The sequence below is a fragment of the Saccostrea echinata genome, unplaced genomic scaffold, assembly GCF_033153115.1.
Source record: "Saccostrea echinata isolate AGI-Se365-2 ecotype Australia unplaced genomic scaffold, CSIRO_AGI_Sech_v1 ptg000010l, whole genome shotgun sequence".
Lineage (NCBI taxonomy): Eukaryota > Metazoa > Mollusca > Bivalvia > Ostreida > Ostreidae > Saccostrea > Saccostrea echinata.
This window is the reverse complement of record NW_026889759.1, coordinates 10,007,512-10,023,395: the sequence shown is the minus strand read 5'-3', so window position 1 is coordinate 10,023,395 and position 15,884 is coordinate 10,007,512. Positions and strand designations below refer to the sequence as shown.

Sequence of the window (15,884 nt, the reverse complement as noted above, 5' to 3'; positions counted from 1 at the left end):
TTTGAAAGCCCTAAGCACCAACTGTTCAAAAGTTATGGCCAAGGTTAAAGTTTTTCAAAAGTAGGTCAAACTCCAAGGTCAAAAGGTCAAAGTTGTTGGTATCCAAAGGAAGGCCTTGTTACAAAAAATACACATGTGAAGTTTGAAACCCCGAGCTCCAACTGTTCAGAAGTTATGGCCAAGGTTAAAGTCTCAAAAAATTTTGCAAAAGTGGGTCAAACTCCAAGGTCAAGGTCAAAAGGTCAAATATGATGGTACCCAAAGAAAGGTTTTGTCACAAGGAATACACATGTGAAATATGAAAGTCATAGCTCCAACCAATCAAAAGTTATGGGCAAGGTTAAAGTTGACAACAGACAGACAGACAAACAGACAAACGGACAAACAGATAAACAGACAAACAGACAGACAGGACAAAAACAATATACCCCCGGGATCTTTCGATCCGGGGGCATAATAAAACAAACAACCCCCCCCCCCCAAAAAAAAACAACAGCAACAACAACAAAACTAGGGGTATATGAGCAATGGGTTCACAAAATGCGCCCCCCCCCCCCCCCGCTCCACTAAAAGTATAATGGCAAAATAAAAAAAGGGAGGTGCACAATGACACTATGTGATTTAGATTCTGGAAAACAGATGCATGGGCACTACATAGTATTACGTACACCCGTATCACTATATACCCCCTGCTTTTCAAGGGGGGGGGGGATAATAAGACAAATCACAAATAATAATCTATACTTATAAATTAATAAATTTTGCAAATAAACTCCGAAACGGGTGCACCAGAGTTCTTACTTACTCCTCTAACAATACACTAGATACAAGATGATGTCCGTAAACTATATTTAGATTTCACTCGCAAAGTAAGTTTCGTACATTAAATTAAAAGTCTACTTTTATTTTCTATAAACAGCCATGAATTAGCAAAAACGTGAGTACGGTGGCGTTTCCGGTTGGCGGATCTAAGTTGCTGGCAATTTTTAATGAAACTGACACGAGCAATCGTTTATTTATTTCATAAAACGTCATCACTGAATTATTCAATCAAAACTTGATTTAAATGATATAAAAGAAATAAGTTGTGATAACCGATTAAAAAGGGAAATGTGTAAATTATTTTCGTCATTCACCGATCTTAATATTGACGGAAGCTTCTAGAACATCATATAGCATCGAGCCCGATGTTTAAAAAAAACGAGGTGCATATAGCTGCATAACATAAAAAAGGCTTTTGTGTGATTGGTCATTGAAATAATGGTAAATCATTGATAACACTATAAGTTGTGAATATATTTATATATCGAAAGACTATTACCTATATATATATATACATGTATGTAGTAGGTTTTCCTAATAAATTTATCGGTAAAATTTGTAACATGAAACATTTTTTGAAACATTTTATATATTCCTTACTGAGAGCATCGTGGCAAGGAACCCGAAGTACAATTTGTACTTCGTAATAAAATTGCTTACATGTAAAGAGAAAATTAATAAATAAGGTATTGTTCAAAAACAATTAAAGATGTAAAATTTTGTGCTTTAATCAATACATTTCATTTTTTTTTTCTGAAAACAGTCTTTTGTATCAAATACTCGGCCTATTCATAGGGCGTTAAAAGCTAATTTTACACAGGTACTTGAGTCTTGGTTTATAAATATGTATGTACCTTATTGATATGTAAAAAAAGTAAAGTACATTATTTACATATCAGTAAGGTACAAACATATTTATAAACAAAGACCCAAGTACCTGTGAATTTTGACCCCCCCCCCTCCCCCCAAATCAATTTATCAGTAAAATGTGCATATTCACTGCTTTTATTCTTGACGGAAATGAAATAAGAGCATCTGAAGTACAATATCCATAACATAGTATAAGAGGTTTCACAATAAACGTCAATTAATGAAATTGTTAATTTTCAAGTTTTTACGGGGGGGGGGGGTACATCTACTTCATGCGGGAATTTGAACAAAGTATTTCTTCCTGCTATATACCTGTAGGCTGTCAGTAGAAACTACAAAATATTTTCTGTCGGTAGTAGTATGAATTCAATTCCCCGCGCTTGCGCGGGATTTCATCTAGTGCCTTTTAGAAAAATAAGCACGATTGAGTTAGCTATGACAAAGTATGACTCATGCTGAGTAAATCAACTAGGATAATACAGTTTGAGTTAAAATTCTCACAGCTAGCTGTGATTTTTACTTTGTAAAAATTATTTGAGCATATAGTTTTATTCTTCTCCACTCCACTTGTGTTCTGGGAATTTCTGGAACTTGTAGCATGTGCTATGCATTGTTTTGTTGGACATCCAAAGAAGTTATACTTTATCTTGGGTTTTGAGGACTTTACTAGCGATATACTGGGAATTACTTCTGTGTTTAAAGCCCTTTTTCCACCATGTAACCGAGTTTTTCGTAAGGTTAAATAATAACAATAAAGTCTAATGAAGTAAGGGTTGGTAAAACATATATCATTCGTAAAAGGCATGCGTGTTTATATATACGTATACATCTGAATGTATATACTATATATAATACCGGTATTCGCACAAGGAATTAAATTATTTGTCAAAATTCTAGAGATTCATTTAGCTAACTGGATCCCTTATACATTTTGAAATGTTTTAAAACAGTTAACTAATTATAGGATAATCGGAATAATACACAAAAATGTAAGCAATACATACAAGTGTCTCGTTTATTCAAGAATTGTACATTATTGTTACAGTGTATACAAAATTACACTATTTTGAGAAAATTTAATCAGGAATTAGATCTAGTTCACGTTCATCCTTGTGAAGTCATTTAGTTTGTTAATACCGTGCATTAGGGTGGAATGACTTCAGTCTGTGCATCCAGAACTTTCCCTTACTTTTTCTCTGAGAGTCTGTCCATCTTTGGTTATCTTACATCCATTATCTTTCAAATTGTTTCTTTTCATCATTTATAGTTATGTTATTTAAAAATAAATGTACAATTTAAAACTCTGTCTTAATTAATTAGCGATAATTAATTCGTTAATTTATATGTAAATCGCACTTTGTCAGACTGAATGTATTTCATTTAAAGAGGTCCGGAATTATTTCAAAGCATTTGATTATCAACTTATTTCAAAGCACTGATTATCAACTTTTAATATAAACATGTAAATATGTAAATATATAGTGTTTGGTAGTTTACTTGTAGTGCTAGTTGTTTTTGTTTCCTTTGTTTTTACGACTGTTTAACTTTTTCTTTGTCCCGAACATATATTAGAGAGAGAGAGAGAGAGAGAGAGAGAGAGAGAGAGAGAGAGATTGAACTGTTGACGTGATAGATATCTTAGTTTATAACACGGTAGCCATATAATCACACCTGTGTGTATTGTCAAGAAAATATATTGTAACAAAATAACAAAATTATTTGACATGGACTTATTCAAGGAGTTTACGGCTGGACTTTTAGATAGACAAAATGAAAGGAGACAGAAAGAGGCGGAGAAATCCAAATTTCGGCTTTAAGAAAGGAAATACTATATTAAGGCCTGGCAAGCCAAACTCCGTGATCCATTTTCTCAAAGTGCAGATACAGATGTCCAAGATATAGATGACGTACCCCTCAGGTCGCATTCGAAGTTAGATTCACCAAAATGGATTGAGAATGGAGGGGTACGTGTATATATTAATCAATCATTTATTTGAATCTCTTCACCATTTTACAATAGTGTATAGAGACTTACAACATATGGGTGATTTAATACATATCATCAGCATGCGTGATAAAGAACAAAAATTAGTACGTTGCTATAAATGTGAAGTATGGGAATTCTAATATTAGGAGGTGAACATTCGTACCAATCATCAAGTGCAAATTAAAAACTGAAAAGGTGTTTTTTCCCCATAAAGTCTAAATTATTTGATTTTTTAATTTTTTTTTTTCCGCAAATTCATTGTGATCGATTTTTAAATTGTGAGAGTAAACTATTTCAATTGTTTTGGAGCAGTACTGTTAACCCGATGAAACCGTGTGGTCTTTCAAAACTCTACGATGGATTATCTCATATAAAATTTTTACGGACCGAAACATGCCCCACACAATTATTATTATATATACTTTGTGAATGGTTGGACTTTCATAAGTTGTCTTTTTCCCCCTGAAGCGAGATTCTGATGTATATATATATATTGTTCAAATTAGAGAAAATTTATTAAATGTATTTAAAAATACATAAGTGTTGATGATCAGATAACGCGTTTATAAATTTTTCAAAAGGCGCCTTCTAAGTATGTAGCGTAAAGACGCAGTTCAGTTTTTCTGGGTTTTTTTGTTTCTCTCTCTCTCTCTCTATAAATATATACATTTTATTTTCTCATTTATGTATTTTTGGGGTGTTTTCTAAACAGGTACGCTGATCACAATTAAATATAAAACTAGCCACCATTTAACTCTCGTTTTAAGGAAAATGTTCGATAGGTTCAAAAAAATGTTGCCTACTTTCTTCGGGCTCGTTAAACGCAAAAAATCGCACCCATTAACCTTATTGGTTGAAGACGCTCACACCCTTGTGTACAAGGTCAAGGAGAAACGATGTCTGTAAGTCAATAATTATTATTTTTAATATTGCGTGGTAAAGGTTTTGTTTATTTCTTATCATTTCATTTTTGGATTTATTTTATTCATCTGCTAAATTTACTGTTAAAAAATCCATGTAGATCTAACAGATCAAATATGATAAACAGGTTTTATCCAGCAGGATCCAGATTTACAACAGTGATTTGGCGGATCTAGTTGAAGTAACTTTTGTCATTGTGCCAAATAAAATAAATATTTTATTATTTTGTATTGCTTATATCTACCAATCCACCTTCCGTTATGTATATCTATTTAATTGTCACATAAAATTGAACTGTATGTAATCAGTGAATTTATTTTGTCATTTTTTTAATGGACAAAGTTTAGATAAATTGACTTACTATAATTTTAGTCTTGTGAAGTTTTATCAATTGGTATAAATAGATACAGTATCATATGATTTTCCTTCACCACTTTTTTAATAGTCATATAGAGTTTTATATCTGTAGCATACCCTTTCAAGATTATTTAAAGCTAGATTAATTAATTAATTAAATGCATGCACACTGTTATGTACACATTTTAAAAATTTGGTTGTTTAATAATTTCTTATAATGAAGATTTGTATTCATCTGCAACTTATTGAATTATACAATATTAGTAGATTATTCATGTATGGAGGTTTACCTCTCAAATAATGCTAACTTTTTTTATTGAAATTTTATGTTTGGCAGAAGAGGAAATCAGAGGGAGCACCAGGGAGTGCTTCAAAAGGTAAAAAGTCCAAGGAACTGGAAGGACCCAACTCCAGTATAAGTCCATCAGTCTGTAATGGCACTGACACAGAATACATCAAAGATCCATTTTGTGATCCAGACAATCCAAAGAAAATCCAGTTCCAGGACGTCAGTGCAGCTGCATATAAGATTAAAGATGGCATTCACCGGAGTCCATGTATTGTAAGACATACAACTGTATGATGCAAGATTACATGTATAATCACAGTGTACCCTTTATCCTGTTTTATATACTGGTATTATGTTGTTGTTTTTTTTCTCTGAAGATGTAAATTTGCATATTGGTTTTTTTTTTTTTTTTATTACTAGAAATAAATTAATTATAATAGACATACTCTTCCAAAATATATTGCTTTTGGGACTGGGATTTAATTCAGGAAAAGTTATTCAATGGATTTTTCTCTTGCTGTATTTAATATAATAAACTTCAGGTAGTTTGTGCTTTAAAAGTAAGTTTACTCTCTAAACTCTGGTCCCCCAAATTAATTTCCGATTCATAATACATGTCCTGTATTTCAGAAATCTAGAATGTCTGCTATGGTGAATATGGATATCTATTTCAAGAAAGAATTCCTGCAGTTTACAGGAAGGTAACATGGATGTTTGAAGTGCACTAGCACTCTAGAGTAGTATATACTGACTGTTATATCCTGATACTTCAGAAACATTCAGATAAATGGTTAAAATGGGTTTTTTTCTGTTTCACTTGTGTTTTATTATGTAACTTTATTCTTTTAAAACTTTTTCCTACATTGAGGGCTATTGTTTAATTGAAATTTTAATTTGAAGATGTGTCTTTTAAATAACTTTACATTTCTAATTATTATTTTTTCTGTTTTTAGCTTCAAAGAAAGAGGAGCAAGATATGCTCTCATGCAGCTATCAAAAGTAAGGAAATATGATGTATTTGAATTTCATTATACACTTTGCAATGGCCAAGGAATGAATTGTCTCCCTTTTGGTGTGATTTACCAAACTGGCGAAAGAAGTAAAAACTTCAAAGACTCCTCTCTGTTTTATATTTTAAAACCCATATAGATACAAAAGACCTTCTGAGGTGAAGTTAAATTCACAAAAGAAATTTGATTTTTTAAAAATATTTTATAAATGCATGTTTTTAAAATAGATGCTCTTGGGTTGTTTAGATTTTGATATTTATACCGCAGGAACAGAAGGAGATAGGAGTTATAGCAGCCAGTGCTGGTAACCACGCCCTGGCTCTGGCTTATCATGGACAGTGTCTGGACATCCCAGTAACCGTTATCATGCCCATCATAGCACCTATGATGAAAATCCAAGCATGTGTTAGTTACGGAGCCAATGTCATTATCAAAGGCAATGATATCTCAGAGGTTAGTGAACAGAAATTTGTGATGAAACTGCTATCCTATGTTATATGACTACATGCACAGCTGTCAGTGAAGTCCTACATTGTTCTTTATATAAAATGATCAGGAGTTTTGATGCTCTCTGTTTGGTCCAGATACACTCTTTCCCGAATTCCTGAGGTGTACCTCAGATTGAGTTCACCTCAAAATGACGTTCTTGGAGGTTATTTGGGTTTTCCCTTTTGACCAACCAAAGATTTGCATACATTTTTATCAACAAATCAAATCCATTTAAAGAATGTGACATTGAAGATGTAAAAATGACTGACATAGTATCAAAGAGATTAATTTCATTCATTAGGAAATGGTTAAATTGAGCAGTTAAGCAGTTCTTAACCTGTTGAATTATTATTATATCCTCGGAGGTCCATGAGTTGTTACCCTAATTTGATTATGTCTGTTTTGCAAATAAAATTGAAATACTGTTTCAATATTTAAATAACACCTTAGTTATAAATATTTTTTTCTTTCAATTGAACTGATCATTTAGAAAAATATTGCCTTCATTGATTGTTTACATATCGTGCGAAGTACCGATGTTTACCAGGTCCTAGGGTCATGACCTCAGCGGCAATTTCATTATAAATGGCCAATAATTCCTATTTAGATATGTGACTTCTGTTAACATAATGTAAAAAATGCATACAGTAGCACCAATATACTTGAGATAGGTCGTAAGAAAAAATATTTTAGACTCTCTTTTCAAAGGTATACTGTAATAGCGAGTTTATGCTAAGTGAAGTGAAATTTTGTTTCAGACCATATTTTTTATTTGTTTTGACCTTATCATCGTCAGCAGTTGTCAACTATGACAATAGCAATACAAATACAATTTTCTAACGATGTTTAGTGCAGCAAGGGACACAATCTTGCAAAATACTAGAGGAAAATAAAAGGGGCACAACTCTAGGACTGTAACGAATTTAAGGCCTCCGACGATATTATGATATTTTGTTACACAACACATTATATTATTAGTGTTTATACATGTAATTGTTGAGACAAGAACTATAGGGTGAAAAATGTTATAGAATTCCTGATCATTTAATAAATGGTTTTTGACTTTTGAATTTGGTCACCTCAGACAACCAATACCTGACGAGGTCCGTATAGTCACAAGAAGACCTCATCAAAAGTCAATAATCATATAATATTGTTTTAGTGCTAGATGCTGCATCTGAGGATGTACATGTATATTTAACCAGGAGTTTAACTTCAGATTTTGCATATATGACCTTTTATCTCGTGATGAGTGAATACTGTTAGTCGATAAATTTCCAGGAGTTCTACATATAAGTTATCAAATCTGGATTTTTATACAGAATTTAAAATAAAACAACAGTGTAAATGGGTGAAACAAATGCATGTACCTTCTTATGATAAAGTCAGATATCCCCCAACAATTCAAGTAATTTGACTTTACCATGTTTCACTGTACCTGAAAAATGTAGCTTTTCAATGAAGAATCTGGCTAGGTGGTTCTTAAGAAAATGTTTTAAAAGTATAACCTTCAACAAAAGCCAGAAGTGGTTATACATGTAGGTTTATCTGTTATTACAGTTAAAGATAAATCAGGAAGTCCATTTCTTAAAAAATACTTTTATAGCTGTGTACTTAATATGTTGAGAGATGTGGCACTTATGTTTTATATATATATATATATATATATATATATATATATATATATATATATATATATATATATATATATATATATATATATATATGTATATATATATACGGTATTTTTTTTTCAGTCAAAAGTACATGCTCAGAAACTGGGTAAAGAAAAAGGATATGTTTATGTGAATGGGTATGGTTTATATTATCAATTTAAGAATTTTTTAAATTAAATTTTAACTAAAAATTCTTATACTGAAATTATATTTATATTCATGTTTTGTTCATCCTTTGTTTTGACTAGTTATGACCACCCTCACATCCTAGCTGGACAGGGAACTATGGGATTGGAGATTGTGGAACAAGTCCCTGATGTGGATGCTGTGGTCATACCTGTGGGTGGGGGAGGGCTAATCGCAGGGTCTGCCCTTGCCATCAAGAACCTAAAACCATCTGTACAGATCATTGTAAGATATATATACATCCACTGAAAATTATTTCCTTTATTTCTTATAAAAACCATTGTCGTAAATCAGTCCATAAACAACACTAAGCAAGCCACCTGCATAGATTTCTTAGCAACTGCTGTTCCATCAATTATGCATACAATGACATACACATCTATAATGCAATATTTAACATATTTAATTTACTTTGAGTGTTTTTTTTAAAAGACGTAAATATAAACAATAAAATGTCTTTCTTTGTTTGTTAGTACGGGAATTAATGTCACAGCTATTGCAGAAAAAATTCACATAACCAGCTTACATGGGTTATGTATTTTTTCTGCAACAACTGTGACATTAATTCCCATACTAACAACCAAAGACAGCATTTTATTGTTTAAATAACTTCAGCATATCTTGCAGGGCAAAATTTGACAAGAATGGCCTATTGACAATTTGATAAAGAAATAATAGTCATTTAGTTCAGTGAGAGTTACCTCTCTATTTTCAGAGTATTGATGTATTGATGAACCTTAATAGATGACAAAGAAAACATGCAGATCATTTTCCTTCACATTTTATACAAAAGTTGTGTTTAATGTGAAGTGTAACTAGGCTGGTTACAACTGTGACTTTTTTTAGGGTGTTGAGGCAGAGAGATGTGCCAGTTTCACAGAAGCATTAAAAGCTGGAAAACCAGTACGAACTACAATGGCTTCTTCTATTGCTGATGGTGAGGGATTCATGATTTTTGCTAGTTTTTTACAACTTATGATTAACACAAGTCTTGAGAATATGTTGCACTATAAAACTTACCCGAGCATTATGCTTATTTTTAGGTTTAGCTGTACCAACAGTTGGAGTGAATGCATTTGAAACGGCCAAAGACTTGGTTGATAAAGTGGTAACTGTAAAGTAAGTCAAGAGGTCATTCATAGAAAGTGACTCCATACGATGTTTAAAAAAAGCGTTTGAAGAGTGAATACCTATAAACCATCTTAACTTTGCATGTAACAAATATCTTTGAGCTTTGCAACTTCCTTCACTTTCAATATTTGCTTGCCATGAACCATTTATTGTGCATTTATGTGGAATATATCCTCAATCATAAGAATTAATAGTCGCCATTGGATTTAAATTGACAAATCAGGAATAATGGTTAAGAGTAAATCTGATTTTTCTAGGGAGGAGAATATAGCTTTAGCGATCCTGCGTCTGATTGAACTTGAGAAAGCCATCGTAGAAGGAGCGGGAGCAACAGGACTGGCAGCCATATTAGAGGGATCACTTCCTGAACTCAAAGGAAAAAAGTTAGTTTGAATTAAAAAGATTTCATAATATTTTGAAAGTGATTCTTTGTAGGCTAAACCAACTGCAAAAATATTCATTTTATTTTGCAACTTACGTCTCCTCAACATTTGAATCTTAACTAAGTATATAGGTCATAATAGGTGTGTATTACTTGCAATTGCTGAGTATTTTATAATTTATCACATTAACATGTATAAATAGGGTGGTTGTGGCACTGTGTGGTGGAAACATTGATACCACAGCCCTGGGTCGTGTGATAGAACGTGGGCTTGCTGCTGATGGACGTCTTATTAGATTTGTGGTGACGGTGTCTGATAGACCGGGAGGGATCGCCGAGCTCACCAAGCTATTGGCAGATCTAGGAGTCAGGTAATTGTATAAGATGAGATTAAGTCTTTAATAATGTTTGTGTACTGTAATTGGGAAAGCAAGAAGATGTGAAATAATCTTTTTTTTTACATTTTGAAATTAGTTTTTATATGCAACATGTTTAGACTAGATATTTATTATCATGAAAATTGAAAATATTTATTCATTTGCAGTATCAAAGATATATTCCATGAAAGAGCATGGCTGAAATCAGATGTGTTTTCAGTACAGGTAAGATTAGGGTATATATATATATATATACCGGTAGGTTCTTAGCTTATTTTACTGACTTGTTATTTCATGCGGAAGTCAAAAAATGTATTTTTATGAAATATGATGAATAATGTAAACATCATGCATTGAAGTATTTTCTTTCAACATTCATGATGATATACATACATAAAAGTTCTCTCATTGCCAGATTTCATGTTTATATTACATGTTTTGACTAAAAAGTATATTAAAATAAGGAAAGTGCTTATTTAAGTCAAAAATTCTACTTGTTTAGGTGAAGTGTGTTGTAGAGGCGAGAGATAAAGCCCACTCAGAGGAACTAGAAGCAGCTCTCAGGAAAAAATACACACAAGTGGCATGGCTGCCGATGTATTTCTGATAGCATATGCCAGTTTTAATTGCTGTAAATGTCATTAAGAATCTTAGACTAGAATCTCCTAGTGTCCATGACAAAAGATCTGTACAAATACTACAGGTATTTTTTTTATAAGAATAAAATAATTTATGAGTGGATGATTACAATTCACAAAACAATGAAGCGTGTCATACAAGTGAAAGAAGTCCTGTATGATGCAGTGTGTCATTTTAGACAGACAATCATGCATAATTATGAAAAAAAAATTGTTAAGTCTTGAATCTCATTTTTTTTTTTTGCAAACATATTTCTATGTATTTTAGTCAGCCATGCAGGGAATTATCTGATGGATGTCATGGTAATGTTTTTGATGCTATATACATGTAGATGTACATACTGTTGTCTGCATTGTTTATTATGCAATGTCAGTATTATCTTATTATAGACCATCTCAGGGTTGGGGGAAATTTTTAAACCAGTTTTTAAAGAGTCTAGAATTTATCACATTGAACTATTGCTGAAATTTTGATATCGTTACTTGCAGTCTTTTACAATTGCCTTGTAATGGTCTCACCTAACCTCTTTGTGCCTGCTGGCACTTAAAGCCCCCATCTTCTTGTAATGGTTTAGTGCTGCATTTTACTTTGCCATATCATAATTATTATTTTTTAAAATGAATCTCTGTAGATGGACCCCACAAATTATGGTTACATTTTTCAATTTTCGTTTTGAATGTTCTGAAAATCTATGTAAAGTGGGGAAAAATGGAAACTGTGGAACCAATACTTGTATAATGCCAATTTATATTGTATTCCTGGGTAAATTTCGCTGGTGTAAAAATTCAACTGCTGTAAATTGAAAAAAAGAGAACATATTCCATAAAAATGTTCTTTAATTTTTGTAGGTACAAATATTAGTTATGTTCTGTATTGATTATAAGAAATTATGTTTTGGCTGATCAATAATCAGTCATCAAACTTGCGCACAGCAAAATCATAAATTTTACATTTTAAAGGAGTGGAATTTTGAGTACACTATATTTAAAATATTTACTGGATGTGTTAAATGCCTTTTTGTGTTTTATTGACATGACATATTTTTATAGTTATTTACTTTATAGGCATTATTAATGATGAATTTTTTGTTTCTTTTTTTATTGATTTATTTAATACTCAGTATTAAACAGTAAAATATATTTTTAACAAAGACAGATACAATAAAACTGCTTTATAGAATTAAAATGAATTAAATGCATAATCCAATTAAAAATCTCATATATGGTAAACTTAATTGTTAAGCCAATATTAATGTTTTTGTTTTGCAACCCACTGACAAAAATCACTATAAATATTTTACTTCAATCATTAAAATTTTTACCCTCAAGTTTCTAATGAGAGAATAAATTACTGGGGTATATTCTGACAAACTAAATACTAGTAATACTAGTCCCCCCCCCCCCCCCCCAAAAAAAAAATCTTTAATACTCACCACATACATGTGGGTAAAAATTACAAGTTATCAAAGAAAAACAAAAAAAAATAATTAGGGTCGCAGAGAAAAATTGAATTTTTGTATCTTGAGAAGCTAAAAATTGACAAACTACTGGTTTAATCTGAAAAGAATCTCAGAATCACTGATCAAATCAGCATCAGTATTAATGCATTTATTTCAAACCAAATATATTCTTTACATTGTTTAATGTATATTGATTCCTTATAGAAAGATTTTGCCATGAGTATACTTGGAAGTTATTTTTCCGTTGTAAGATTTTGTTTGCTGATTAAGTTTAACATAATAAACTATTGTTTGAATTATTTGTGCTAGTTCTATAAATACATTACACAGCTTTTCCCCATCATTATGTCGGTGACCATTATGTCTCTTTATTTACCAGATGGAACCTCACATTAATTTTTGTCTCATAACTTCATCTTTTAATTGTTCTACTGTAATATGATTTTACTATTGCCAGTGTGTTTGCTTTATGATATTTTGTGTTATATGTTTTTGGAAAACATTTCCAATCCGGAATGAGGCTGTCCAGTTACAGATACTTAATAGTTAAGAGTTTTGCTGTATCATTAGTATGTGAGTAACAATGGAAAGCTCTATGTATTTTATTAAAAAACAAAGTTCTTAAAATGTTTTCCGTTATTTATACTTTAATCTTATTTTCTGCTCTGTTAGGAGGATTAACTGTTGGAATTTCCACACATGAAACAGATACATTTATATAGTTAGAAGTAAAGACACACTTATCCAGAGGCTTAAATAGTGACGCAAAAAACAAAAAAAAATTAATCTTTCACCCTATAAAGTAAATTTTGAAGGTCTTAAATTTACACATTTACCTTAATAGACTTTTAGAAGGCTACGATAACCCATTTAGAAACTACGTCAATACTTATCGGTAATTCGACTAGATTGCAAAGAGTTACCAATATTACCCCCTAAGATGAGGAACGCAAAACAAAATTAATTCCTTGATCCATACAGATCTGCTGTACTTCGTCTGTCCCTGCATAAGGGTAATATCAATATCGAATTTTATATTTAGAGGAAAAGAGCGCTCTTGAAAGGGAAGAAGGGCAGTATCTTTTTTGACATATTTTATTTTATGAAATAAAATCTGCGATATTGATAAAATGAAATACGAAAGAAAAGTCAGCAGTAATGGGAGCCTCCCCCCCCCCCCTCCAAAAACAGGTTGCAGTCACGTTCTTTTCTTAACATGTCAAGGTATTTTGGTTTGTTTATTTCCCCATTCCTTATCTGATAAAGCTTTCTTTGGACTTGTAAGGACTACACAAAAGCAGACATGCAATAAACCATTTATTATTAACACGTACAACAAATCGAGTAACGGCATTATGTTAAGGACAAACGCAACGTACATGTACTTTACATACGCAGCGTACATGTTCTTTACATAAGCAGCGTACATGTGCATGTACATTCTCACTGAAAATTTTCCAAGGCATTCTTAATTTAAATTCATAGTACTATCAGATGTTCTTAGACACAAAAGCAGCATACATTACCAGGAGTTTTGAACAGATATCAAGTGATGAAAATCCTTGTATTTTATTTTTAAGAATAATTAGCAAAAGTATAGTTTTAGCTGGTATTCCCTATAAATTTGATCCAGAGAAAGTTTACAGCATTACCAGACTTCATAAAATCGCACAAAGGTCCTTCAATTATTGGAACTCTTAAATTATACAAGGACTTCAAAACTACGTTGCGTTTGTCCTTCAAGACTTGCGTTTGTCCTTAAATTAAATATCAAGATCAGTTGGAAAAAATCGAAAATACACCGGTTAAAATGCATTTATACCTCAAATCAATGACCCGTATTTTAAAAAAAAAATCGCTTTCTTCACGTAATGGACATTAAACGTCATGAGCCGGAATACGAAGATACCGACAAGACGACATTTCTTTATAAAGACCCTTTTCCTGTGGCGTTTCTGGTTCCTCGTCTTGCATTTCTTCTTTGAGTTCTTTAATGCTGTGGGTCATCAATTTTGCAAAGTACTTGAACTTGAGCATCCCCTTGTTAGATTGTGACATTCGACGAAGAGCTTTCTTTTCCAAACTGTTTTTATCCATTTCTTTGAGAAGTCCAATTGTGTGAAAACTTTGACTTCTTGCTCTTAAAAATGGTTGTGGATCTTCCTTAATTTTGGGAAATTGCGTGTGAGAGCGCGTCAGACCAACCAAGCTTTTGCTCCGGTTTCGGAATGTTGGAATATCGTTGGCTTTTATCTGTTCGCCCTTGTGATGTCGCATGATGCCATCGACACTATCGCTTCGTTCGCAAGGAGTAGGTGTTCGATCAGTTACGGAGGAAGCTTCACTCATTGAATTACTTTGCCAAGTGAAAACTGCGTTTTCGTTAATGTCTGGCAGAGACAAAGACAAAGGTTTCACCGTCATCACTTTTGTCTTTCCCTGCGTCCTTTCTGTTGAATGCTTCTTTGGTACTCTTTCGGCGCCATTGTTATACTCCTCAGCCTCACTTTCACTGCAAAAAGCGTCATCTGGTGAATAAAAGGTGCTCTCTCGTTCTAGTTTCACTGTTGGAAGATGTACCTCTATCTTAATTCTTCCTTCTTGAGAAGATTCGTTGATGCCATTTTTCTCGGTGGATGGACCTTTTTTGCGGTCTTTTTTAGTTCTAAACAAATATTTGTGATACTTTCTAACGACCATCCGCTTGTCGATGCGAATTTCTTTAATGCGTCTTTCCATTTGTTCTTGTATTTCCTCTTTGTCTTTCTGTAAGTGAAACTGTCTATGAACATCCATGGTGTGCATTCTTCTATAGTCCGTCACGGTCTGAAGACGTCGCAGCATTTCCGACGCTTCCAGTTTTTCGGCAAGTACTTCCAACTTCTTCATCCTTTTTCTTCGAAGTTCTTTCAAGGTTGTGTAAGGAACAAGTCAGAGTGTTCTCTTGATCAACAAAATCGGCGTGGAGTTAAGATGTTACTTACGGGATTACGTTAAGGCGGATTAAAAATAGCTAACTATTAAAAAGTTTATTTTACATTCACTAGTTAAATTCAAAGCCATCTGATGTGATTTAATTTTTACGATATTCAAAGCATTGCAAAATTTAAAAAAGTTCTGATTCTAACTAGTATTATTAACTGAATTATTTTTAAACGGATTATCTTAAAACACATGTTTTACTAATAAGTCTAAGGGCAAACTTAATCTCTTCTATCAGCATGATAGAATAAAGTGTATCAAGGATCTGTACCCCCTTTTTTGAAAGACTGGTCAACATTGGGAATAA

At 32.4% G+C, this 15,884-nt stretch overlaps 1 protein-coding gene across 1 annotated transcript; it reads left to right on the top strand.

The window, feature by feature from the left end:
* Positions 1-4,482: 4,482 nt before the first annotated feature.
* On the top strand, positions 4,483-12,304 carry LOC133184712 (L-threonine ammonia-lyase-like). The gene is made up of 13 exons (XM_061319785.1): positions 4,483-4,581; positions 5,295-5,519; positions 5,877-5,947; positions 6,200-6,245; positions 6,524-6,709; positions 8,503-8,558; positions 8,670-8,832; positions 9,454-9,544; positions 9,651-9,726; positions 9,996-10,121; positions 10,324-10,491; positions 10,665-10,722; positions 11,000-12,304. The coding sequence occupies exons 1-13, from the start codon at positions 4,576-4,578 to the stop codon at positions 11,102-11,104; spliced, it is 1,377 nt and encodes a 458-aa protein (XP_061175769.1). The 5' UTR covers positions 4,483-4,575; the 3' UTR covers positions 11,105-12,304.
* Positions 12,305-15,884: the final 3,580 nt, after the last annotated feature.